This window comes from Phycodurus eques, chromosome 7, assembly GCF_024500275.1.
Source record: "Phycodurus eques isolate BA_2022a chromosome 7, UOR_Pequ_1.1, whole genome shotgun sequence".
NCBI lineage: Eukaryota > Metazoa > Chordata > Actinopteri > Syngnathiformes > Syngnathidae > Phycodurus > Phycodurus eques.
Genome location: NC_084531.1, coordinates 9,182,227 through 9,208,955, shown reverse-complemented (window position 1 = coordinate 9,208,955; position 26,729 = coordinate 9,182,227). Strand labels below are relative to the sequence as shown.

Here is a 26,729-nt window from a genome sequence, read left to right as displayed (position 1 = left end):
ATTTACTTTGTAGTCTATTCAATTGAGGTTGAAGAGGATTTGCAAATCATTGTATTCTATGTTCATTTACATTTACACAACATACCAACTTAATTGGGATTGTTCTATCTATCTATCTATCTATCTATCTATCTATCTATCTATCTATCTATCTATCTATCTATCTATCTATCTATCTATCTATCTATCTATCTATCTATCTATCTATCTATCTATCTATCTATCTATCTATCTATCTATCTATCTATCTATCTATCTATCTATCTATCTATCGGGAAGTAGTTTCCAGCATCCTTCAACGTGAGCTTCACTCCACCTGGCGCTGCTGACTCCACCTTCAAGCTGTATAAAGAAGGTAGAAAGAGAGTTTCTCCCTCAAGTCGGACTCGGGACTCGGCGGCGAGGGGATCTGCTATCACCTGCAAGGCAGCACACACACAAATCCACAAAGGGGCCCTCTTTCCCCGAACTATGGCCTCTTCGGGCGTGGAGATCCTGGGACTGACGCTGGCCGTGGCGGGCTGGCTGGGCGTGATGGTGGCGTGCGGCCTTCCCATGTGGCGCGTGGCAGCCTATGTGGGCCAGAACGTGGTGGTGTCCCAGGTGATCTGGGAGGGCCTATGGATGAACTGCTCGGTGCAGAGCACGGGCCAGATGCACTGCAAGGTTCACGACTCCATGCTGGGGCTGCCTCGAGACCTCCAGGCGGCCCGCGCCCTGGTGGTGGTCTCGGTGGCGTTCGGCGTAGCGGGTGTCGGCCTGGTAACGGCGGGGGCTCAGTGCACGGACTGTAGCCAGGACGTGAGGGGCAAACGGCGTCTGGTGGTGTCTGGGGGGCTCGCCTTGACCCTGGCGGGGTTTCTGACCCTGGTGGCCGTGTCCTGGACGGCGCACGCCATCGTGTTGGGCTTCTACGATCCGCTTCTGGAGGACACGGGGAAGCGGGACTTCGGTAACGCGCTGTACTTCGGCTGGGCCGCCTCCTGCCTGCTCATCCTGGGTGGGGCGCTGCTGTGGTGCACCTGTAGCCCCGGGAGAGCCGCACAGGTGCACAGGGAGCCTGCCCAGGTGGACTACTCGGCTGTAACTCGGCGCGGATATGACAGACGAGACTACGACAGACGAGATTACGTGTGATGAGCCTGTTACTAATGTGACCAGCAGGAGGAGCAATGAACAGTGGTTGAATATTTAGTTTCTATGGTGGTGGGTGTCTTTGTTTGCTTTTATATTCTATCTAAGTGCGCTCCAAGGGGTGCGCCAGATTACAAGTGTCATGGTGGTCTGGTTGAAGATTATAGTCTATAGGTTTTTTTTGGGTGAAAGTACAGTGGCGCCTTGAGATACAAGTTTAATTTGTTGTGACCATGCTCATAACTCAAAACACCTACACCTCAAACCAACTTTTCCCCATTTGAAATAAATGGAAATGCCATGTATCTTCCAGTCTCACAACAACCCAACAATTAGTTTTTGTTTTTAAGAAATATAACAATAAATAATATTGTACTTTGTAAAAACATACAGTAATGTTGCTTCAATTCAATGGCTATTGTGCTACTCCATCCGGTGTGCACACCTTGGCCACCCGAGGGCAGCAAAATACAGACATACGGATATACATGGAGAAGGACAAAACTCAGTAACCCGCAGTAATATTAGCCATATGCTCCACAGAGGAAAAAGAATATATGCCTGTGGGTATTTTTATATTGTCCGTCAACGTGCTGATGCACCTTTTGTGTTCAAATATCTGTTGCTTGAAGGTTATAACATTGCAAAACCCATGCTATTTGTTAGGCATGTGTTAGCATTAAGATAGCGGACTTTTAGGCAAAGTTGTGTTGTTACACAATGTGTAATTCTAAGTAAAGTAAACATTTAGACAAATGTATTTCACTCTAGTAAACAGGGAAGTGAAACAACTGTCAATGGTTGCAATTAAACTCATGAAATCATGTGGTAACCATTTAGTTCTCAACTATTTGTCGATTATATTCTGTATTACAGTCACTATCACTATGATAAGCACCTCAGCTGTGTCCGTTTAATATGCAGAAAGAGGGCACATACCAGCTGCAGCCCTGACATGAGATATTTAGTTTCGGGACAAACTTAGAAAGGACACAATAGGGGGCTTGTTGGCCTCCTCTTCCTTTGTAACCTGTCCTGAAACCTGGTCAGGGATAACCGGTCAAATGTGCAACAGAGACCCTCACAAAGACTTCATTGATAACCTGGTCCCCACAATTCCCCCTCCTCAATGGGACTCTGTAAAATAAAATTAATGTAAAAGTCATTCAGTCCAAATGTGCTATTGAGTGACCTATTTAGTGCATTTTAAACAAACAAAAGTGACCTACTTGGTTGTTTTTTGGCCAGTTTTCCAAAGTGAAGTCAGGGTGGTGGCCTTGGTTTTCATTTGAAACATTCTTTAGTTCCAGTATGAGGTTAATCATCAGAAAGAGCACAAAGACTGTGAATTGTTGAGTTTTTCAACATATAATTGGGGATAGGATCAATAGAAAAAAATACATGTAATATCTCTTAAAACCTAAACGTGAAGAAAAATTGCAATTTTGGGAAAGACTTTCTACCAAAATGAAAAGAGCAAATCCATTTAGGAACAAACATGAAATAAACACACTTCCTTTGCTTTCGTGGGCCACATAAAACGATGTGGCGGGGCAGATCTGTCCCCCGGGCCTTGGGTTTGACACCTGTGACATACATGGCGAAATTAACCAGTGGTGCCTTTGTGCATGAGCCACTCATTCACAGTCTGGACATGCTGTTCTTGAGAGAGTCCAGAAGAGTCACTCATGTGTTGACGAGTGCATGAAAAGACAAAAATATAGAAAAACGGCACTCAAGGGTTTAAAAAGGTCTCCAGACAACAAAGCAAACCAGTAGAAGTGTTAAAAAAAACTAGTAAGAGTTTGTATAGAACAAGTAAAAATAAAAATAAAATAACCCAAGGGCAAATAAACCTTTAAAAACACTATGACCTTCAAAACAAGGACACTGATAAGACCCTTCGCTCCCCCTCCCACCACCTGGCACCATTGTGCACACAGGTAATTGTCTATTTACTTCCTGACAAGAATTGTGTGTACATTCTGACTTTTTCATGGAGGAGGAAATTCCCTTATAAGTGATGTCATGCCACCTGGTCACTTCATTAGGTACAGAAGCGTAATGAGAGCCACACCAAGGGCTGCGTCAACGACTCTGCCCTTTATAGATCATAATGCTCAGATTGTTGGAGATCGTGTACACAGGAGTGCACATTTGCCCTATTTGGCTACACAAGTGCGTCAAAAGGTTAGAAACGGCCCCTCAGTATGATGCAATACAGTTATACACCACTGCAAAAGACAACTGCTGGCTTAAGGAAGTCAAATTTAAGAAGACGTTTTGCATTCAAATGATGTGCTATTCTAACCCACGGGTTAGTGGTTAGCACGTCTGCCTCACATTTCCGAGGTTTTGGGTTCGAATCTCGGCTCAGGCCCTCCAGTGTGGAGTTTTGCCTGTACTTGCATATTCTCCAGGTACTCCAGCTTCATCCCACATTCCCAAAATATGCATATTAGGAAGACTATTTTTCTTCTTATTATTTTTCTCCCAAAGTCCATGTCGATCTGATCGTAAATAGGATTCAATTTGATTGTGATTCTTGTTTCTGATGTTTATCAGAAATACCTTAAAACCTCATCCGTACAAAATCATTCCACCATAAAATGTTCTGCTGGTTAACTGGTCATAATGGGTAAGTGTGCATGTGTGTGTGCATGACGTGCCTGTGTGTTGAGATGCCTGGTTATGTTTATGTTACAGGTCAAGTGAAGAGACTTCAGAGTAGTCTGTGTGTATGGAAAGCTGTTTCAGCATTCATTCCGTAATGTCCATCTTAAAGGGGAGTTTGCAATAAAAAAGAAAAATAAAAAAAAACTTTTTTTCATAATTGTTTCAAACTAAGCTGACAGTGGTACGAGTAAAATGATTTGTGGGAAAAAAATCAGCGCTCTGGTCCAACCTCGTGCCTCTAATTTGATTTGCAAGAAACCATCGTACCAGGGAAAAGAAAATCAATCAAAAACAGAAGGCCTGACTGATGAGGTGTCAATCATTTATTGTGGGCCCACTCATAGGGAGCACACCCCCGTGGCCTTGCGGTGACCTGTTACCTTGGGCTTCAGGAGCTTTGCTGAAACAATGGGGGAATATCCACTTCCAGGAAAAGAAAAGGCCCATCCTTCTTTTGCTAACAACGGGTCGTAAGACTAGTAAACAGAAGCAGATGGCGACGACGCGGAATTAGCAGTGTTTCTACTCGACAGGGGAGTTACTGACCTTTCTTTGATTTCTAATTGATTGTACATGAAAAGAAAACCTTCAAACCGGTAACATTCAATGTTATAATAACACTGCATTCCAAAAAAGCCATACAACCAACGTAGCAGTCGTGGCTAAGATTGTCTTGTTTACAGTGCTAATGCTAGCTTAGGTTTGCTAGCGCTGCTATTTTGTTGAAGCTGGAAATGAGTTCTCTGTGACTATCACGACTATGCACGTTCATAATCGCACTCCATTATGAATGGCCATGTTTGAGTATCGCATACATTCGGGCAGGAGGGATTCGTGAAGTGAGGTTACATTCAACTCTTGCTAGAACACTGCAAACACCCCCTTTAAGGTCCATGTACTTTGTACGCTCTTTGTCCTCACTAGTAAGACAGTTGAGCACACTACCAGAACAACTCTGTCTTATGAATGACATTTCCCACTACTGCATGACATTTGTACACACTATTGGGAAAACTTTGGCATACGAGTAAGACAACTAGATTCTAATGAGGCACTAGTTGGCATCTTCACGCTACTGCAACACCTAGTGAAGGGCTAGGTGTTGACTCAGATTTTATAATGTCACAATGTGTGCAACAATTTTATGGCGTGTTAAGTAAACATCCAAGGCCACATTCTTCTTGACGGCCATTGCGTGTAGTTAATAAAAGGTTTAATGGTGGTGTTAGTTTGACCATTTTCATTATTTCCTCAGGAGAAAATTGATTCCAAATCTGAACAAATCAGAGGTTGAATGGCTTGTGTTGGACCATCGAGGTTTCACTGTCATTGTTGAAGAGGAAAAGTCAGCGTGACAGACACCCATGGATGCTGATATTCACTTTCAATCATTCATTGGCTAGTTCTTGACCACCTCTGTTACTCTTTAACTGGTCTCGATCTGAGATAGCAGCTTTGTGTGTGCTCTCCCCTTAACCCAAACAGGTGGGAGTGCTACCGAGGGGTTGAATGATTAAGCTGAGGCAGTTTTCCTGAGCCAAGGCCGCTACATTTTTTGGACGCTCCACCACAGAGAGGGACAGTTTGAATTCTGAGACTCCACCTTCTGTTGCCTATATGAGCGATTGGACACTTTGACACGACAACGAGAAGACCTCGGTTCTGAGACATGCCTTCAGCAGGACTGGAGATACTTGGAGTAGTGCTGGCCGTCCTGGGATGGATCCTGGGCCTGACATCATGCATTCTGCCCATGTGGAGAGTGTCGGCTTTCATTGGGGTCAGCATCGTCACGGCGCAGACCATCTGGGAGGGTATCTGGATGAACTGTGTGGTGCAGAGCACAGGCCAGATGCAGTGTAAAATCCACGACTCCATGCTGGCCCTCAGCGGCGATCTGCAGGCCGCCCGGGCCCTTACCGTCATCTCCATTGTGCTGGGCCTGGTAGGCATCCTGGTGGCCATGATGGGGGCCAAGTGCACCAACTGCGTGGAGGAGGAGCGGGCCAAAGCTCGGGTGATGATCGGGGCCGGGGTGGCGTTCATCCTGGCGTCTCTGACCCAGCTCATCCCGGTGTCGTGGTCGGCCAACGCCATCATAATGGAGTTCTACAATCCCGCCATCCCCGAGGCCCAGAAGAGGGAGATCGGAGCCGCTCTGTATGCCGGCTGGGCTGGCGCCGCCTTGCTGCTCCTCGGCGGGGGCATTCTGTGCTCCAGTTGTCCCCCACAGGCTGAGAAGTACAGGCCCCCATCAAAAATCATATACCCGCCCAGCAGATCCATCCCCCTGAGTGGCTACGAGCAGAGAAACTACGTCTAATGTGGCTATTAATGGACAAACTGTCTTGAACATGTTTGAGACTGTGTTTCAAACTCAGCTCAAATCCTTTTTTCATTCTCGTAACTACAGCAATCCACCTAATATTAAGGATTTGCTCTTCGGGAATTCGCCTAGTTGACCTAGCCTTCATTATTTGCTGAAAGTAATTGGTGTCAATGTAGTATGTTGAAGTGACATACTACAACTGTTGAAGAACTTTATATGTCGGCGAAGGCATCCTTGCACTTCCAGTGCATTCTTTTCTTTTTTTTTTTTTTTTTTTTTTTTTAAATCAAATCATCTGTAAGCAATTTATTTTTAAGGGTAATGTTATAGGATGAGTTTGAAATGATAGTGTTTTGCGATCATAGTTTGTGGTATACTGTAGTTATGTTTTAAAAAAGGGATGTACTGATACTGATACCAATATCGGTGCTGATACTGTACGTCTGCACTTGAACTTGAAAAAATGTTCCGATACCAACAGAACGATACCACTTTACCAGCCTGACATGCAGTACAACTTCCCCGCAGGTGGAGTCAGCAGTGTCAGACGTGGAGATACTTTTAGGTAAACACGGATGAAAACACTTTGTTAGCTGACTGCAAAGTACACTATTATGTTTTCTATTAAACATTTGTTTGGATAGTGGATGCCTGAATCTTAGTTATTCATTTAGGAACCCTTTACTCTGGAAACTCTGAAAAAAATTAAATTAAAAAAATCATACAAAATATTGAGGCACATACCATAAGTCAATAAATCAATGAGTCTGAGGTCGGACTTGAGTCCTCCGTTGTACCTGAATTTAATTATTCTTCGGAGGACATTTTGAACAACTGAATGCTTTCAACTTTGCGGGAAGAATTTGTGGAAGGCAATCTTCTGTTCCCATACTTGACTCAAGCCCCAACCTCAAACCTTTTTTTTTTTTTTTTGGTTAAAGATTTGTTTGTGGAATGTAAACGGTCCTTTTCATTTCAACTTTGGTATCTTCGGATGTACATTCTATTGAATAGAAGCTTCAACAGCATCAGAGCAGTCGTCTACCTGGCTGTTTGCTCCCAGATAACAAGAACGGTCGTCTACTTTGTCGGCTTCCTAAACAAAGGACTTGCTTCATGGTTGAGAGAAAGGAAGAGGGTTGGGTGAGGACAGAAGGCAGTCATTGGTGGTGATGATGAGGAGGGGGTCTACATTTCTAGAGAAACGGTCATTCTGCCAAAGAATTCCAAGGGCATCCCGCAGACAGACAGTGATTAAAGGCCATCAAACACTATTTGTTGGCAGGTGAATGCTGTAAAAGTGACTGGGGAAACTTGGAGAAAGTTCCACAGTCCTTTGCTATAAACTCCTGATGTGAGTTCAAAATAAACAGCAGCTCAACTATACATTGTAACCCAAACTTGTGTAAATGCCTTGTCTACAATGTTCATTTGACATTTGCTCCCTTACTCCGATAACCAAAATTAAAATAAATGCTGCCTTCATTTTGGAATCCACATACGATTGGACTTCCTTCTTCCTCACTACCAACCAATTGCATGCTTCTAACTTGGCACAATCAGAACTCCATTAATAGGACGGTGAAAATTAGAATGTTATGGCTATCTTTTGGGACCCTGCACAAGTGAAATGCTGACAAACGAGTACACAACTGAATGGTGACTGTATGAACAAGATTTAGGTACACCACTTCAGTCAATCAATCTGAGGTTGGACTTCAGTCCTTAGTGGTCCCTGAATCTGAATTGTTCTTCTGATCGAGACATTAAAAAATGGTATGCTTCCAACTTTGTGGGGACAGTTTGGGGAACGTTCCTTTTCTGTTCCACAGTGCACAAAGCAAGGTCCTTAAAGTCATGCCTGGATGAGTTACTGTAAGAGTGGAAGAACAAACACATCAAGCAACTCCTGTGTTCAGTGACCTTACAAATGGACAAACATTCCCACAGACGCACTCCCACATCTTAAAGAAAGTCTTCCCAGGAGTGTGAAAGCTGTTACAGCTGAAAACATTGGGAACAAAACCACTTTTTCACTTCCTGTCGGTGTTTGTCCTTTGGTCAAATTGATCCTAGGGTCCTAAATTGATTAGATTGGTTCCACCTTCCCCTTCATGGTACACTTCCCCAGGACATAATACAAAGAACAATTAGGAAAACAAAGCATACATCGTCATTAAACACAAAAAGTACAATTGTAATGCCTTAAAAAGTGACGTCATTATATATAGTCAATTCATACAATCAGCAGCTCAGTCAGTCAATGCCATTAATTAGGAGAAAAATGGATTCCAAATCTTAATAAATGTTCCTGTTTGTCCACAGATCGACATCTTAATTCATATTTTTTTCAAGTTTAAAAACATATAAGAAATCCTTTTCCAAATGCCAGTTAACCCGTGGACCTCTAAATGTCATAAGGATGGAAAAGTTGCCTATTTTTGAGAAAAAAAAGTTGTGGAGTGCAGTCCTCTTCATGCAGGCATGTCAGATTTATATGATGATATTTTGCAATCATATGATTTTAATTGGCTGAAAGCAATGGTCGGGAGGAGTAATTGGTTATGTTTGCTTTATCGACGTGCCAGACCCTATGTGCACAGTAGATATGCACTTTTTAAAATTCTACCACATAATAGTTTATCACAAATTCTTTTGGGGCCCTCCAGGCTACCTCTCACTGACCCCATTTGAGAACCACTACCCGACAGACATCCTAATGATTACGGTAGAAAACCCCCAGTTATGCTAAAATGCCACCAATATGCTCTTATCCCGTTCAATTGCTGCTTGCTTGTTGCATGTATGATAAAAGGCCTCATTGTGACGGAGCAGGCCCATTGTGAAAGCCGAGAGCAGAGTCTCTTCTTCTCCGCGTCTTTCCTCCCCCCTTTTGTGGTGATGTCAGCTCCTCCAAGGACTCCTCCCATCCACCTGACCCTTCTTTATAAAGCATAGTGCTCACGTCGACGCTGCACACACACACACAGTACTAACTTTCTCAAGAGTTTCTCCAGCGCGACGTTGGTGGAACAGCTTACAGGATGTCCGTCGGCCTGGAGTTGCTGGGCATCTCCCTGTGCATCCTGGGATGGATCATCGGCATTGTGGCGTGCGCCCTGCCCATGTGGAGGGTGACGGCGTTCATCGGCAGCAACATCGTGACGGCGCAGATCATCTGGGAGGGCCTGTGGATGACCTGCGTGGTGCAGAGCACGGGCCAGATGCAGTGCAAGGTCTACGACTCCATGCTGGCCCTCTCGCAGGACCTGCAGGCCGCCCGGGCGCTCACTGTCATTTCCATCTTGCTGGCCATCATGGCCGTGCTTATCGCAATCACCGGCGCCAAGTGCACCAACTGCATCGAAGAGGAGGCCTCCAAAGCCAAGGTGATGATCATCTCTGGGGTGTTCTTCATTGTGTCGGGCGTCATGCAGCTCATTCCCGTCTCCTGGTCGGCCAACACCATCATCCGGGACTTCTATAACCCTTTACTGACGGACGCCCAGAGGCGGGAACTGGGCGCCGCGCTCTACATCGGTTGGGCGGCCGCCGCCCTCCTGATCTTGGGCGGCGGACTGCTTTGCTGCTCGTGCCCGCCCAGCGAGGCCCGGTACAACAATTCCCGAATGGCGTACTCGGCCTCCAGGTCCGCGGGAGGCCAGGGGATGGAGAGGAAAGACTACGTGTGAGCAAGGACAGGGACAAAAATACTGGAAGCCCATCCCTGCGAGGAGATGATGGAAAATTGATCCAATCATCAGTTGATTTCTGTACATTTTTACCTTAATGTAAGTCTATATACTGTATACTGAAAAAAATTATGATCTCGACTTCCTCAGTGTGAAATCTGGGTGAATTTAGACAAACACAAAGCTAATATTCTGTTGTATGAACGGCAACATGTGGACACAAGTTAATTGTACCTTCTGCCATCTAGTGGAAGAGCATTTCATTTATCCTGCCTATCACTATACGTCACTGGCTTAGATAGATGTACAGTGATACGTTTTTTTTGTCATGACTTAATAATCATTTTGGACCATTTTGGCAGAAAATCTGTCCCAAAATTGCAATTTTTCTTCACTTTTAACAAGCATTTTTTACCCACCAAATCCCTTCTCAATAAAAATTGAACAATAGTTTTATACTTAAATATTTATGTGCCACAACTTTCAATGACTTCTGATTTCAACTTCAATTTGTTGTTTACAATAGATATAACAATCAATTGCAGGGGCAATTGTGTACATGAGACGACTACATTTATTTGTTTTTTTATTGTCGTAACGGTCCTCCGAGGGAAACCACAACTACAATGTGAGCCACAAACAAAATGAGTATGACACCCCTGGTAAGACTGTTAAGTATAATTGTGGTTATGGGGGGATAGTTCCTGTTTGATTAAATCCCATCTAGTGGCAGCACATTTAATTGTTCTACCTGTCACTATACATCACTGGCATAGATGAGCAAAGATAAATTAACTCAATTTTCTCCTCTAGAAACAAACCGCACAGAAAGGATTGTCTGTGCACCCGTGCTGAATATTTTGATCCTGACACCATGACGTCACCTCTAGACGAGGTGCCAAAATGTCCGGAATGTGTTCCAAGCTAAATTGAAATAATCCAGAAGTGTTATCAACAATGATGCGTGTAATAAACAGAGCAGTAAGAGCATCATTAATCTCATGACACATGTAATGTGATGCAATGTGCACTGATATTCATAGAACAAGGTTTGTTTATCATACGGTTTTTCTGTGCTTGTATCTTTTGACAATAAACATCATTATGTTTTAATGAAGGTAATATGGTTTCTTCTTGAATTTTGACTTGTGACATTGACTACAGAGCCACAGGATCGGTTAACAGGTGGGCCAGTATCAATAGTAATAGTAACAGAAAAGAAGACAGAGACAATCACAACTGTAATTAGTATTAGTTTCCAATGCGCCTTTTTGTTTACAATACTTTAAATGAAACACATTTTTAAAAACAATTTTAAAAAGTCTACTAACTCAATTGCAGTGCAAATAAATGTAATACATTACTTTTCACCGGTGCTAAAAACAATTCAACTTTACAGCTACAGTACATAATAATGCTCAGTTGTGTTCAACAGAGCGGTATTATTAGTCTGGGAAGGGGGGGGTTTGTAGTAAGGGGCAAATTATTAGAAACAGCTCTCAGTGTGATACAACCACGGTAATGAACACCTCGTTAACCCTCCTGTTATGTTCCTTTCTCAGGAACAGCAGTAATTTCCCTGGGTCAGTTTGACGTAGGGTATGTTTAATTATTCAAAAGTGCCTGATATTAAACAAAGAAATCCCAATAAACGATGTTTTTATGTCATTAATACCGCGACTATTCATCATTTCAATCAGTATTCATAGGGGATTACACTTATTAACTAAACTTACTACTTTCTCCATTTCTCAAACAAAAATGAGCATTAAGTTTGTGAAGGCAATTTGGGACATTAGCTTGTGTTTATGTGGTTCGAGCCAGCGTGTCATACCGAGTAGGTGACAGGATTCTAAAATATTGATGGAGGACTGATAGGCAAGTGTGTCGTGTTACGATTACGTACCGGTGTCACCACCGACAAAGACAGTGTGATATGGTCACTGTAATTAAAGCTACACGATGACAACATCAGCATTACGCAGCCAAGAAAACACATTCAACAAGTACAATTGAAATAATTACTACTACACAATGCAATTTCTGTAGAAATTGTGTGTAAATGCTGAAGCGCTGACGCTAAACTGAAATGCTGTGGAATTACTCAAAATGTTAAATATTTCTGAATTTAAGAGGTTTATTGCGAAAATATGGGAATTTAGGGAATGTGATAAATCGTATACTGTATATCCTGAAAATGTAAATAAAAACAGTGTAATTCCAAAAATGTTGGAACATTGTGTAAAACACATACAAACGGAATACAACGATTTTCAAATCCCTTTCAACTTATATTTAACTTAATCCACTACAAAGTTATTTACTGTTCAAACTGATAAACTCGATGATTTTTGTTTTTTTTTCCCAAATATTCACTCATTTCGAATTTGATGCCTGCAACACATTCCCAAAACGTTGGGACAAGGGCATGTTTACCACCGTGTTACAGTACCTTTCCTTTTAACATAATTTAATAAACATTTCTGAATCGAGGACAGTAATTGTTGAAGCTTTTTTGGTGGAATTATTTCCCATTCTTACTTGATGTACAGCTTTAGTTGCTCAACAGTCCAGGGTCTCCGCTGTTGTACATTGCGCTTCAAAATGCGCCATGCATTTTCAATGGACTGCTGGCAGGCCAGTCTCGTATTCACACTCTTTTACTACTAAGCCACGCTGTCATAACATGTGCAGAATGTGGCTTGGCATTGTCTTGTTGGAATAAGCAGGGATGTCCCTGAAAAAGAGGTTGCTTGGATGTCAGCATATGTTGCTCCAAAACCTGTAGGTACTGCTCAGCATTAAGTTACACATGCCATAGGCACTAACACACGTATTTGGAACATGTTGCAGGTGTCAAATTCAAAATGAGAGAATATTTGGAAAAAAAAATTATAATAAGAACAACAAAACAAATTTTTTTTTATCAGTTTGAACATGTAATATTTACTTGGTAGTCTATTCAATTGAGGTTGAAGAGGATTTGCAAATCATTGTATTCTATGTTCATTTACATTTACACAACATACCAACTTAATTGGGATTGTTCTATCTATCTATCTATCTATCTATCTATCTATCTATCTATCTATCTATCTATCTATCTATCTATCTATCTATCTATCTATCTATCTATCTGTCTGTCTATCTATCACACACACATACAGTATGTGTGTTTGTGTATATGCGCAAAAGTGAAAGAAAGTAGTTTTCACACAAACATGATATACTGTAGCGCATTTCAGTTTCATTTCCTGTCCTTTCATCAGTGTACAGTTTGTGCGTGCGTGCGTGTGTGTGTGCGTATGTAGGTGTGTGTGATCCAGCGACTTGAATCGGACAACAAGCATGTTTGACTAGTGCTGAGCTAATCATTGACTCTCACTGCACAAAATACAATTAATCCCCAACAGATTTTAAGTGTCATTCAATTACAGTCAGCATGATATTTGGTGTTTATTTTTTATGTATATCTGGCCCACATGTATTAATATGCACAAAGTGGTGTGTTATAGTGAGTGGTGTGTTATAGTGTTATAGTTATTTGGACGGGGGTCTGGTCACGTTCGGGCGGCTCGAGGCTGTTGACTGCTGATCACATGACCGAAACTGGGGAATGTGGAGGGCCGAGAGGTTGCCTGGCACCTGAAGTTGGAATGAAAAAGAAGCCCCCACCCCCTCCGCCTACACCCCCCACTCCAATTGCCAGTGAAAATACACAAGCGCACTGTCTTCTCAAAGAGACTGACTAAATGTGATCATCTGCAACGGCAAGACTGGTACCTAATGCTAATGAAGGCAAAATTATTGCTTTGTTTTGCCTCTTAATCCAATTTTAGGAACATGTTAATATCGTCTAGCCCAGTGTCCTCAAACTGCTGTATGGTGGCAGCGAACCCAACTCAACTCACTTCACAAAAAGCAGCAGTTTGGCAGATAATGAACAATTCTTTTCAAAAAAGAGGCTTCATGCTGTTTATTGTCACTTCCATTTGAAGTTTACTCTCAGAAACAAAACAAAGAGAATTACACTTTGTGTATTTAAAACAACCACATAGCTTTGCTTTCGATAAGTCTGTTTATCCTATTCTAAAAAACGATCCAAAACGCCATAGACGGGCTGACGAATAACATTGGTGTCATAACCCTTGAAGCAATGTATATTTGAACAAAAATAGTGGAGCAACACATGTAGACAGATAATATAACAATACTCACAGGCATATATTCTTTATCATCTGTGGATAATACTAATATAATATCAATATTACTGAAGCTTACTGAAGAGTGACCTTCTCCATGTACACTATATTGTCAAAAGTATTCGTCCACATGCCTTGACTCACATATGAATTTAAGTGACATCCCATTCCTAATCCATAGGATTCAATATGATGTCGGTCCACCCTTTGCAGCTATAACAGCTTCAACTATCCCAGGAAGGCCGTCCACAAGGTTTAGCAGTGTGTTTATGGGTAGCGGATTTGGGGGGGCTCACACACTGATCTTGAATGAGAAGGCCAGGCTGTCAGTCTCCGCTCTAATTTATCCCAAAGGTGTCAAGTTTATCCACACCAGACTCTGTCATCCATGTCTTTATGGAACTTGCTTTGTGCACTGGTGTCCAGTCATGTTGGAAGAGGAAGGGGCCGGCTCCAAACTCTTCCCACAAAGTTGGGAGCATGGAATTGTCCAAAATCTCCTGGTATGCTGAAGCATTCATAGTTCCTTTCACTGGAACTAAGGCTCCAAGCCCAACTCCTGAAAAACAACCCCGCACCCTAATCACCCCTCCACCAAGCTTTACACTTGGCACAATGCAGTCAGATAAGTACCGTTCTCCTGCCAACCGCCCAACCCAGACCCGTCCATCAGATTGCCAGATGGCGAAGCGTGACTCGTCATTCCAGAGAACGCACCTCCACTGTTCTGGTGTCCAGTGGAAGCGTGCTTTACACCACTGCTTCCAATGCTTTGCATTGCACTTGGTGATGTATGGCTTGGATGCAGCTGCTCAATGGAAAGCTGCTCATTCCATGAAGCTATCTGTGCACTGTTCTTGAGCTAATCTAAAGACCACATGACGTTTGGAGGTCTATAGCGATTGACTCACCAGAAAATTGGCGACCACTTCGCACTATACGCCTTAGCTGACCCCGCTCCGTCAGTTTACAAAGCCTACCACTTCGTGGCTGAGTTCCTGTGTTGTTTATGTTCTTAACGTTACATTAGCTCTATTTCAGTACTCCGGTTACCTCCCACATCTCCAAAACATGCATGAATTGGAGACTCTAAATTGCTCATCGGTGTGAATGTGAGTGCGAATGGTTGTTTGTTTGTATGTGCCCTGCGATTGGCTGGCCACCAGTTCAGGGTGTACCCCGCCTCCTGCCTGATGATACCGGGGATAGGCTCCAGCACGCCCGCGACCCGAGTGAGGAGAAGCGGCTCGGAAAATGGATGGATGGATACATATGATTTTATATTTGATACATTTCTTACATACATATTTAAAATTTTTCAAAAACAAAAATCTGCAAAACCTAATTGTAAATAATCACACTACCATAATAATGTTGAATCTCAGATTCAGGAGGAGCAGTGTGATTTTCGTCCTGGACAGTGGACCAGCTACATCCTTGGCAGGGTCCTCGAGGGTGCATGGGAGTTTGCCCAACCAGTCTACATGTGTTTTGTGGACTTGGAGAAGGCGTTCGACCGTGTCCCTCGGGGGATCCTGTGGGGGGTGCTTTGGGAGCATGGGGTACCGAACCCCCTGATACGGGCTGTTTGGTCCCTGTACAACCGGATATACCCGGCAGTAAGTCAGACTCGTTTCCGGTGAGGGTTGGACTCCGCCAAGGCTACCGTTTGTCACCGATTCTGTTCATAACTTCCCTTTATCACGGATTCTGTTCATAAGTTTTATGGACAGAATTTTTAGGCACAGCCGAGGCGTAGAGGGGTCCGGTTTGGTGGCCTCAGTATTGCATCTCTGCTTTTTGCAGATGATGTGGTTCTGTTGGCTTCATCAAGCCGTGACCTCCAACTCTCACTGGAGCAGTTTGCAGCTGAGTATGAAGCGGCTGGATGAGAATCATCCATCCATCCATTTTCTGAGCCGCTTCTCCTCACTAGGGTCGCGGGCGCGCTGGAGCCTATCCCAGCTATCATCGGGCACAAGGCGGGGTACACCCTGAACTGGTTGCCAGCCAATCGCAGGGCACATACAAACAAACAACCATTCACACTCACATTCACACCTACGGGCAATTTAGAGTTGTCAATTAACCTACCATGCATGTTTTTGGGATGTGGGAGGAAACCGGAGTTCCCGGAGAAAACCCACGCAGGCACGGGGAGAACATGCAAACACCACACAGGCGGGGCTGGGGATTGAACCCAGGACCTCAGAGCTGTGAGGCAGACGCTCTAACCAGTCGTCCACCACTGAGAATCAGCACCTCCAAATCTGAGACCATGGTCCTCAGTCGGAAAAGGGTGGCGTGCCCTCTCCAGGTCGGGGATGAGATCCTGCCCCAAGTGGAGGAGTTTAAGTATCTTGGGATCTTGTTCATGACTGAGGGAAGAATGGAACGGGAGATCGGCAGGCGGATCGGTGCAGCGTCTGCAGTGATGCGGACTTTGTATTGATCCTTTGTGGTAAAGAAGGAGCTAAGATGAAAGGCGAAGCCTTCGATTTACCGGTCAATCTACTTTCCTACCCTCACCTATGGTCATGAACTGTTGGTCGTGACCGAAAGAACAAGATCCCGGATACTAGCGGCCGAAATGAGTTTCCTCCGCAGGGTGTCTGGGCTCTCCCTTAGAGATAAGGTGGGAAGCTCGGTCAGCCGGGAGGATCTCAGCTGCTGCTCCTCCACATCGAGAGGAGCCCGATGAGGTGGCTGGGGCATCTGATTCGGATGCCTGCCGGACACCTCCCTGGTGAGATGTTCCGGGCACGTCCCACCGGGAGGAAACTCCGGGGACGACCCAGGAAACGCTGGAGAGTCTACATCTTTCGGCTGGCCTGGGAACGCCTCGGGATCCCCCCGGAAGAGCTGGATGAAGTGGCTCGGGAGAGGAAGTCTGGGTGGCCCTGCTCAAGCTACTGCCCCAGCGACCCGACCTCGGATAAGCGGTAGAAAATGGATGGATGGATGGACAAGATTAGATAGGCCCTTTCAATTTTTCGTCGTCTTGTCTCCTTCCTTTTCTTGACTCTTTCATTTCCTTCTTTCCTTCATCTCTTAATCGGAAAATCTCGAAGAAGAATGTTTAGCCATCAGTTTGTGAGCTGTCATACTCCTAAAGTTTGCAGACGACACCACAGTCATCGGCCTCATCAAAGACAGTGACGAGTCTGCGTATCGACTGGAAGTGGAGCGGCTGGAGCTGTGGTGCGGCCGACACAACCTGGAGCTGAACACGATCAAGACTGTAGAGATGATCGTAGACTTCAGGAAGCATCCTTCACCACAGCTGCCCCTCACGCTTTCCAACTGCCCTGTGTCAACTGTCAAGACCTTCAAGTTCCCGGGGATTTCAGTCTTATAGGACCTGAAGGGGTATACCAAAATCAACTCCATACTCAAAAAGGCTCAGCACAGGATGTACTTCCTGAGGCTTCTGAGGAAGCACAGCCTGCTACAGGAGCTGTTGTGGCAGTTCTACACAGCAGTCATCAAATAAGTCCTGTCTTCTTCCATCACAGTCTGGTTTGGTGCTACCACAAAAAAGGACAATCAAAACTCCTGAAAAAAATTCTCGTTACGCCCCTACCTATCCTTGAGGACTTCCCAGAACAAAGACAAGAGCATGCAAAATCCTCTTGGACCCTCCACATCCTGGTCACCACCTCTTCCAGCTCCTTCCCTCAGGTAGTTGCTATCGAACAATCCAAACTAAAAGTAGCAGACATTCCAACAGCTTTTTGGAAGCTCTTGCCTTTAACTTGTTAAAATGTTAAATTACAATTCCATTGTAACATGTTGCCACTTTTGTTTTGAGATTGTTTTCCCATCGCTGTCGGGCCAATTATACATTATTTGTATACTCACTGTAATAGTCTTGCCACTCTGCACTACTTGCATATCTGTTATTGACAAATACTGGCCACTCATGTGCTTTACAAGTATCTGCACCATTTGCACAATTGACACTGTTCCAGATTATCGCACTACTTTCGTAATTTCTCATGTATAATACGCACCCCCAAAGTTGACCTCAAAATTCTGGAAAACACTTCAACCTATGTATAATGCATTTTTAAAATGCATGATTTTGCTCCTACCTATATGATCTAAACATGAAGTATGATCTGTATTTTGTTAGTTTTTAAAATAATTATTCAGAAGTCAAGCACTTTATTTGAACACGTAATACTTTATTTTTATTTACTTGCTTTTATTTTTAAATTCTCGTTAAAGTTTGTTTAACATTTTTTTATGTTATTAGATTAATATTGATTCTGTACTGCTACAGATGACTTACATAGCACAGTTCCATGCTTTTATATTTTTGTATACTGCTGATGATTCTATAATTGCAAAATGTTAGTGGCGGTATTAAGTCGGTAAGTCCCCACTGAAGGCCCAGGTACCAAATGGCCATCCCACCACTGCTGTTCATACAGCATGACTTCAACAATTTTAATTCAGTTGACATGACATGCAATTAATAGCAAAAACGAATGTATGTTTGAAAAAATACAAATAGGAAGCTCGAGTGCAGCCAAAGAAGGGAGGATGGAACACGGTGTGTTGACTTTGTCGGGTCAGATTGTACCGACAACCTTTAAATGTGTGTGTGCGTGTTTGTGTATGTGCTGTCTGGGTGTGTTCCGGTGGAACGTTAGGCCCATTAGCTCAGCGCTGCAGAGGCAGATGTAAGGTAATGCCTGCTGATAAAGCTTTGGGCCAGATGAAAAGAGGCATAAAAATCCCTCCCTTAAATTCCAGCAGCGAGTGCAGATAGTAGATAGCAGTCCAGTACCGCGACGCTCGGGTCGGAACGGAAGCAGCATGGGAAACCAGCTTGTAAAAGCAACAGAACCTCTGCGACCTTGCCAAGTAGCCACTGGTGATGTGAACAAATGAGTTCACAATGCTCAGATTTATGCAAAACACACAGAAAAGATCTTTGCTGCCCACCAGTGGTCACACAAAACAATCAGTAGTGAACCCAACCCAATGGAAAACTAACATGTTGGCTTGCAGCATTTTATGTAGGTTTGGGCAAACGATGGCCCATATGCGAGAGGATTGGATGTGGTCTCCCATTCAATTCTAAACTTTTTAAATGTACTGGGTTCCAATCGGATTTCTGGAACCACTAGATTAGAAAGGTAACTTGGGTTGCATATGAAACTAGAATAGGAATGTAACAAAAGGTTGTGTATGGAGTAGTAGATTCGAAATGTAACAGGTTGTATGTGGAAGTGGTAGATTAGAAACGTAACAAAAGTTTACAGAACTAGTTGAGTAGAAAATATTACAAAACATTTTATGTACAAAACTAGTAGATTAGAAATGTAACACAGGTCAATTTATGGAACCAGTACATTTGAAAAGTAACAATGAAATCAGTAGATTGTAGAAAAGCAACACAGTAAAGTATATGAAAGTTTGGAAAGGTAACAGGTTGTAACATGGAACAAGCAGATTAGAAAAGTAACTCTGTAATCAAAGCATTAGAAATGTAAACCAAGGCTGTACAGAACTAGTTGATTAGAAAGATAACGCAGGTTGTACATGGAACTAGTAGATTATCAAAGTAACCATGGAATCAGCAGATGAGAAAAGGAACAAGGCTCACATGGAACTATTAAAAATGTAACATCAACGAGTAGATTACAAAAATTGACTATGGAATCACTAGATCAGAAATCTAACACGAGGCTTTTTATGTGGAATAAAGATAGTAGAAATTTAACAAAAGGCTGTAAATTGAACTAGTAGATTGGAAAATTAACAGGTTGTGAACTAGTACATTAGAAATTTAACTAGTGGCTGTACAGGAAGTGGTAGATTAGAAGATTGTCCATTAACTGGCAGAATAGAAATTAAAGTGGAAGTTGTGTAAGGACTATCCATCAATCCATTTTCTGAGTCGCTTATCCTCAGAAGGGTTGCGGGCGTGCTGGAGCCTATCCCAGCTATCATCGGGCAGGAGGCGGGGTACACCCTGAACTGGTTGCCAGCCAATTGCAGGGCACATACAAACAAACAACCATTCGCACTCACCGCCTGTGTAAGAACTAGTCAATGACTATTATTATTTTTACACCTTTTTATTTTACTTGGTTACTCATCTGTTTCTCAGATAGGTTCGTATTGGATTGTTGACTTAAGTTTAAATTGGAAATGTGATTTAAAAATTACAATGTTGATGCCGGTGGCACGGTGGACGAATGGTTAGAGCGTCAGCCTCACAGTTCTGAGGAACCGGGTTCAATGACCCGACCCCGCCTGTGTGGAGTTTGCATGTTCTCCCCGTGCCTGCGTGGGTTTTCTCCGGCACTCCGGTTTCCTCCCACGTCTCAAAAACATGCATTAATTGGAGACTCTAAATTGCCCGTAGGTGTGAATGTGAGTGCGGATGGTTGTTTGTTTCTATGTGCCCTGCGATTGGCTGGCAACCAGTTCAGGGTGTACCCCGCCTCCTGCCCGATGATAGCTGGGATAAGCTCCAGCACGCCCGCGACCCTCGTGAGGAGAAGCGGCTCAGAAAATCCATGGATGGATGTTGATGCCTTTACTGTCACAGTGAGCTAGTAAGATAAATGAAGACGTGCACCCCCTTATTAAATCACATCTTAAATTTAAATCATTATCATTTTTGATACAGTTTGAGGATTTAAAAAAAATAGAAAAATTAAAAGGAGCATTTCTAATTACATATCAATTAATAAATAGATAAAACTGAAAATGGATGTTACATGAAATAAATTAAATACAAATCTAAATTTAAAAGGAGTAATTGATTGTCTCAGTGACGGTGTGTATGTAAGTGAGAACACGTGCGCACTTCGAGGCAAACAAGATAAACACAACCCGCATATGTGAATGAAATTTATTTTTAATATGATTTCTGTTATAACAAACAAAGACACTTAACTGGGTGAAACAAAATGTAGCTGCAGGAAAATGGGGTTGAAAACCTTAAAAAAAAATTGAGAACTCTCCCGTTATCATCCGCAATAGTGCAAATCAATGTGACAAACATTTATATTAATGACAAAAAAAAACAAAAAAAAACTTTTGTGGCACTCAGACGTGGCCTTCACAGCTTTTCCTCGCCATCGCTGAGGGTGTAGAAATACGCTGCGTCATTTTCCTCGTAGATGATGGCGACAGTCTCTCCAGTGTTACTCATGCTGGCGCTGCTCTGGATGTAAGCCTGAGGGAGTCAACATAGAGACGAATATATAGATAGCTATACGGCACCATCTTGAGAAAGATAGTGTAAGACAGAGAGAGAGAGAGAGAGAGAGAGAGAGTGTGCATGTGTGTATAAGAGCATGTGGTTGTGTGTTGAGAGGGTGTGTGAAATTGTGTGAGTGTGAGAAAGTGCCTAAGTGTGAAAGTGTGAGAGAGAGTGCATAAGTGTGAGAGAATGCGTGTATGAGGTGAGAGAGTGTGTGGTTGTGTGAGAGTGCAAGTGAGAGAGCAAATGATAGTGTTCGCGAGAAAATGTGTGGTTGTGAGAGTGTGACGAGAGAGCAAGTGGATGAGAGTGTATAGGAGATTGTGTGTAGCACAGTATGTGTGTGACAGTGTGTGAGTGAGCATGAGAGCAATTATGTGAGAGTGTGAGCGAGCGAGACTGTGAGCAAATGTGTGGTTTCACGAGAGTGTCTGAGAGAATAAGAGAGGGAGTGTGTAAGACTGTGTGTGTGTGTGGTTGTGAGAAAGTATTTGAGACAGTGTGTGTACGTGTGATTTTGTGACAGCGTGATAGAGAGTGCGTGCGTGTGAGTGAGAGCGCGAGTGTGTGTGTGTGCGTGCATGTGTGTGTGTTGAGACAGCACATGTGTCCTCACCCTCTCCAGGAGCTGCAGTCTCTCTTCAGTCATCATGCTTTTCTGCCTCAGCTGACTCACGGTGTTCTCCAGGCCCAGCAGTTTGTCCAGGTGGCGCCGGTGCCTCTGCTGCAGGACCTTCACCTTCTTCTGCAGTTCGGCCACGACGACCTCCAGCTGCTCCTTGCTCAGACGGTGCTTGTGGTAGCTGGCCAGGTGGGAAAACACATCAAACGCAAATGGAGACGTCACCGTAATCATGACATACACACTAATTCATGTCTGCAGCATTCATTTATTACTATTAGTCACTTCCAAATGTATTAGGAAAGCGGTACCTTGACTCTCACTCCCTCACACAAACACCCATACAATCTCTGATGCAAACATAGACACGCTATTTCTCTTTCTCTCACACACTGTCTCGCTCACACGTGCTTTCTCTTCCTCTCATGAAAACACACACCTTTTCTGTCTCACACACTTTCTCACAAATGTAAACACACTGTAACTCACTCTCTCTCTCACACACACACACACACACACATACACTAAGAGCTCACCAGTGTTCCTCCAGTTGGTGGTCCTGGCTCTCTGCATCGTCATCATCATCATCCTGCTGGTCGTAGCCTCCGTCTGCCTCCAGTGCGAGGGGCTTCGACGGCGGCGGTGCGTGCTTGGACACGATAGGCAGCGTAGACGGGATAGGCTCGGGGCTGAGAGCGGACGACAGCATCGTGTCCGAGGAGACCAGCAGGTGGCCGGGGAAGACGCTTGGTATGGACTCAAAGTAGGCGACGACCTGACTTTCGCACGGATCCTCCGCGGGCAACTCTTGTACCGTAAGTCTATGGGCGGGCGTGAGAAAGGCGCCCAGCAGCTCCTCTTGGCGGTCATCAGGCAGCAGAACTACCTTGCCTTCATTGTGCTGGTCCACCGGCTGCGTTAAGGAGGCTATGGTAGGTAGTGTAGGTAGGTAGGGGAGGTTTGCGGCTGTGTTTGACCCTCCCACAACAGCCCACTGACTGGGTTCCTCCACTAACACGGCTTTCCTGCGAAACACTTTGGCTTTCTTCTCATTGTCATCCATCACTTTGCGTTTCTACAAACATGCGGAAATCTGTTTTTGCAATCACAATTCACTGGAGGTTGAAAACTGGAACTAGTACATTGAAAAAAGTAACAAAAGGTTGTGGATGGAACAGATCGATTAGCAATGTAACTGGAGTTATAGAACTAGTAGATTAGAAATGTAACATGTAGCACACGTAACTAGTAGATTAAAAAAGTAACTAAGCGGTATGGAAAATGGATGGATCAATGGAATCAGTAGAAACAATCAGAAAACGCGATGTCATTGGAGGTTCTACATTGAACTGGTAGATTAGAAGTTAAAATGTGGAATTAGTGGAACTGATAGACAAGTAAGGTAACTATGGAATCAGTAGTTTAAAAATATAAAGGCCTTTTCACACTGGATTTGGCAACACGCAGCCGCCGTCGACTTTTCCATTCATTGTGTACGTGCTGAGGGGGCGGGACCACGGAATGCCGTGTTGCGACAAGCGCCGAGACTGTTTGACGTGAGCCAACCTCGAACAGAAAAACATTTCTATTCAAGAGCAGCATTGTGGTCACGTCAGAAAGCGCACTACGGTAGTAGATTAGAAAAGTAACAATGGGGGGAAAAAGGTTGTATATGGAATCAGTAGATTATTAATGTAACTGGAGGTTGTACATGAAACTGCAGAGAGATTAGGGAAAGCAACAAAAGATTAAATACAGAACTCGTCAAATATAAATGTAATAAAAGGTTTATTAGGAGCTAGTAAATCATAAATGTGACAAAATGAAGTATACGGGACGGGTACAGGTAGATTAGAAATGTAACAAGTAGTAATATGGAACCAGCAGATGAGAAATGTAACAACAAATTATCCATGGAAATGGTAGATAAAAATGGAACACGGGCTGTATAGGGAATTAGTAGATTAGAAACATAACTGGAGGTTGTAGAGGGGACAGGTAGATTAGAAATGGAACAACGACAAGTGTTGACAAATGTAACAACAGCTTGTGTACAGAAGGAGATGATTAGAAATTAAACTAGAGGTACATACAGTATGTGGAACTAGTCGAGGAGAAATGTAACTGGAGGTTTTATAGGAAGTAACAGATTAATATCGCTGGTGTCCGAGAGAAACCTTTCACCGCCAAAGCCTTCAATTTTCATAAATAAAACAAAAAACAAAACAAAAAAACAGCTTGTTTGTTGATCCATTAAAATGACATCGTCAAAGACAGCAAGCCTTTCAACGCTTTATAGTTGTCAATAATTTGTAAAAATAAAATACCCATGTCAGGACCGTCCAATAGTATTGATTTACAAAAAATATGAACTTGACCAAATTTGGACATTCGGCCAGTGATCTGCAACTAAAGGTTGTATATGAATCAGTAGATAAGAAAAGAAACTGGAGGTTGTATATGGAATCAAAAGATTAGAAAAGTAAATGGATCTTGTTTATGGTATCAGTAGATTAGAAACATATGCAATATAAAAGGAGTTACAGCTGCGTTGTTGCATCTGGTCGTGTTCTGTTTTTGCGTTACCTCGACTCTGCGGAAGACGGTGGGCACAGCGTCACTCTCAAGGTAGCGAATCCCCCAGCGTACCTTGAAGCACGTTGGCGCAAAGTGTTCATGGCAGATATACTGGTGTCGAGAGGGGGTCCAGTTGTCACGACCGATGTTTCCCAGCCACACCTGCAGCCGCTCAGGATCATGAAGGGGGAATCTAGAACCAAACGTAAGATGTGTCCATTAAGGGACACTCGTGTGGACTCAGGATTTTGGCTTGTGACAATAAAGACATTTAACACAAGGTTGTCTGTGAATACTCTCGTTCATCCAGCCTGAGATGAAGCCTGCTCCGATGAGAGGCGAAACATCCTCCAAGACAAACAGAACAGTGCAGTTGCGGTCGATTCAATGCCCAGAGAATGAATACAAGGTTGTACATGCAAAAGATTAGAAATTTAAATTGATGTTTATGTGAACTAGATTTGACACAGGGTTGTATAAGGAGTGTTGTATTAGAAGCGAAACAAATTGTACATGGAACTAGCAGATTAGAAAGATAACTACGGAAGGAGTATATTACAAATGTAACAGAAGGTTGAATATAGAACTAGTAGATTAGAAATGTAACTTGAGCTATAGGGAATAATTTGAGTCCAAATTTAATACACGTACTATTCGGAATTAGTAGAATAGAAATATAACAAATTGCTGTATATGGAAGAGGCAGATTAATAATGATATTAGAGGTACATACAATCAGTAGATTATAAATTTAACGAGAGGTTGGAAATGTAACGAGATGTATGTAATGGTAGACGAGAAAAGTAACAGGTTGTAAGTGTAACTGGATGTTATAAGGAATGAAAATCCGTCTGGTATACATATCCACTTGCCACTTCCCTCAACTCAAGAAGCAACACGTCATGTAACGCAAGAATAAACAAAAGTGACTGGAGTGACTCGAAACTCCAGTATCAAAGGTCAAAAATCAGTACACGTAACTAACCCAAGTCCTCAAGTAAGTAATAACAATGTCCATGTTTTCTTTGAAATTTTGTTTGCAATGAATGTAGCAAACAAACATTTAATAACAATTAAAAGTTTTTAAAAAAACATCAAGAACAACAACAATAACAACAACAAAAATGCGCGGTTACCCAGACGACCGTAAACGGCTGAACGTCAAACGACATTTATCCAAAGTGGCTTACTTGTAAAAGCTTTTTCGGTCGCTGCCGCTCGTCGAGTCATTTTTACAATTTGGCACCGAACAATATTTGGGCATGATGGGCCTACTCGGTGTCGTCGTCGTCGGGTCGCCTTTTTCTGTGAGTCTCGGCGGGTTGACAACAAGGTGAAACTCGTGCAGTGTTGACAATGCGGTGCGCATAGCTGACGCCTAATTGACGCGACGAGATCAACCGCTCACAAGGCGCGTTAGATGACGTCATATACAGGCACCTGACAGCTCGCAACAACTTTTTCCTCGGTTACCACGCACGTTTCTGTCTTTATTTTAAATTGACCTGGATAGTAATGATAGTCCCACAATTATTGAAACTATTTTTTTATCATCATATTGTTACTGTTCTGTAAAACCGTATACTTGGTATACGTTTGTTTTATATGTACTGTCTTGTACTTTGTTATAAATAAAAACACTCGGCACCAAGAACGGTCCAAAAGAGTATAGTGGTGACACACGCGTTCCACAAGTATTTGTACTTTATTACTAAGTAGATTTTTCAGGTATCGGTAGTACTTGGATTTAGCGGAGGTCTACAAAAATCCCGTTTTCTGATTGTTTTGCACAAGGTAATAGTTGTTCTTCTGCGGTTACGTTGTTCGGAATGAAAATGTTCCTTGATTTAAGAGTCCGAAATCACACGTTTATAACTATTCAGACAGGAGTGAAAACAATATGGACGTGATGAACTACTGTATCAGTATTAATGTTTTCTGTGAAATCTGACGGGATTTACTTGCTCTCGGTCTGGACGGGAATGAGATGGCTCTACGAGACGTCGTCACTGAGAAATCTGATAATGGGTTGTTTAGACATATCAATTCTAACTAATTAGACGAACAGACGGGCATTTTTTTTCATCCAAAGAGTCAAGTTTTCGGTCACAAATTTTCTAATTACACTGATTTCTGGACAACAAAATCTGGGCCGATTTGTGACATAAAATCCTTCATCCTTATCCTATTCTTACAACCTAGGGCTCATTTATGCGTGTTTCAAACCTCTAATGATATCATATATTTTGATATACAGGTGGTTTGAAAA

General features: G+C 43.0%; 2 protein-coding genes across 2 annotated transcripts; one reads left to right on the top strand and one right to left on the bottom strand.

The window, feature by feature from the left end:
• Nucleotides 1-471: 471 nt before the first annotated feature.
• Nucleotides 472-10,677, top strand: LOC133405311 (uncharacterized). Its single transcript, XM_061682165.1, has 3 exons — nt 472-949; nt 5,541-6,127; nt 9,142-10,677. The coding sequence occupies exons 1-3, from the start codon at nt 472-474 to the stop codon at nt 9,829-9,831; spliced, it is 1,755 nt and encodes a 584-aa protein (XP_061538149.1). The 3' UTR covers nt 9,832-10,677.
• A 10,224-nt stretch (nt 10,678-20,901) lies between these two features.
• Nucleotides 20,902-25,819, bottom strand: LOC133405069 (THAP domain-containing protein 5-like). The gene is made up of 5 exons (XM_061681714.1): nt 25,651-25,819; nt 24,470-24,653; nt 22,420-22,958; nt 21,878-22,064; nt 20,902-21,234 (listed from the first exon to the last, which is right to left on the bottom strand). The coding sequence occupies exons 1-5, from the start codon at nt 25,722-25,724 to the stop codon at nt 21,118-21,120; spliced, it is 1,101 nt and encodes a 366-aa protein (XP_061537698.1). The 5' UTR covers nt 25,725-25,819; the 3' UTR covers nt 20,902-21,117.
• Between the last annotated feature and the right edge of the window lie 910 nt (nt 25,820-26,729).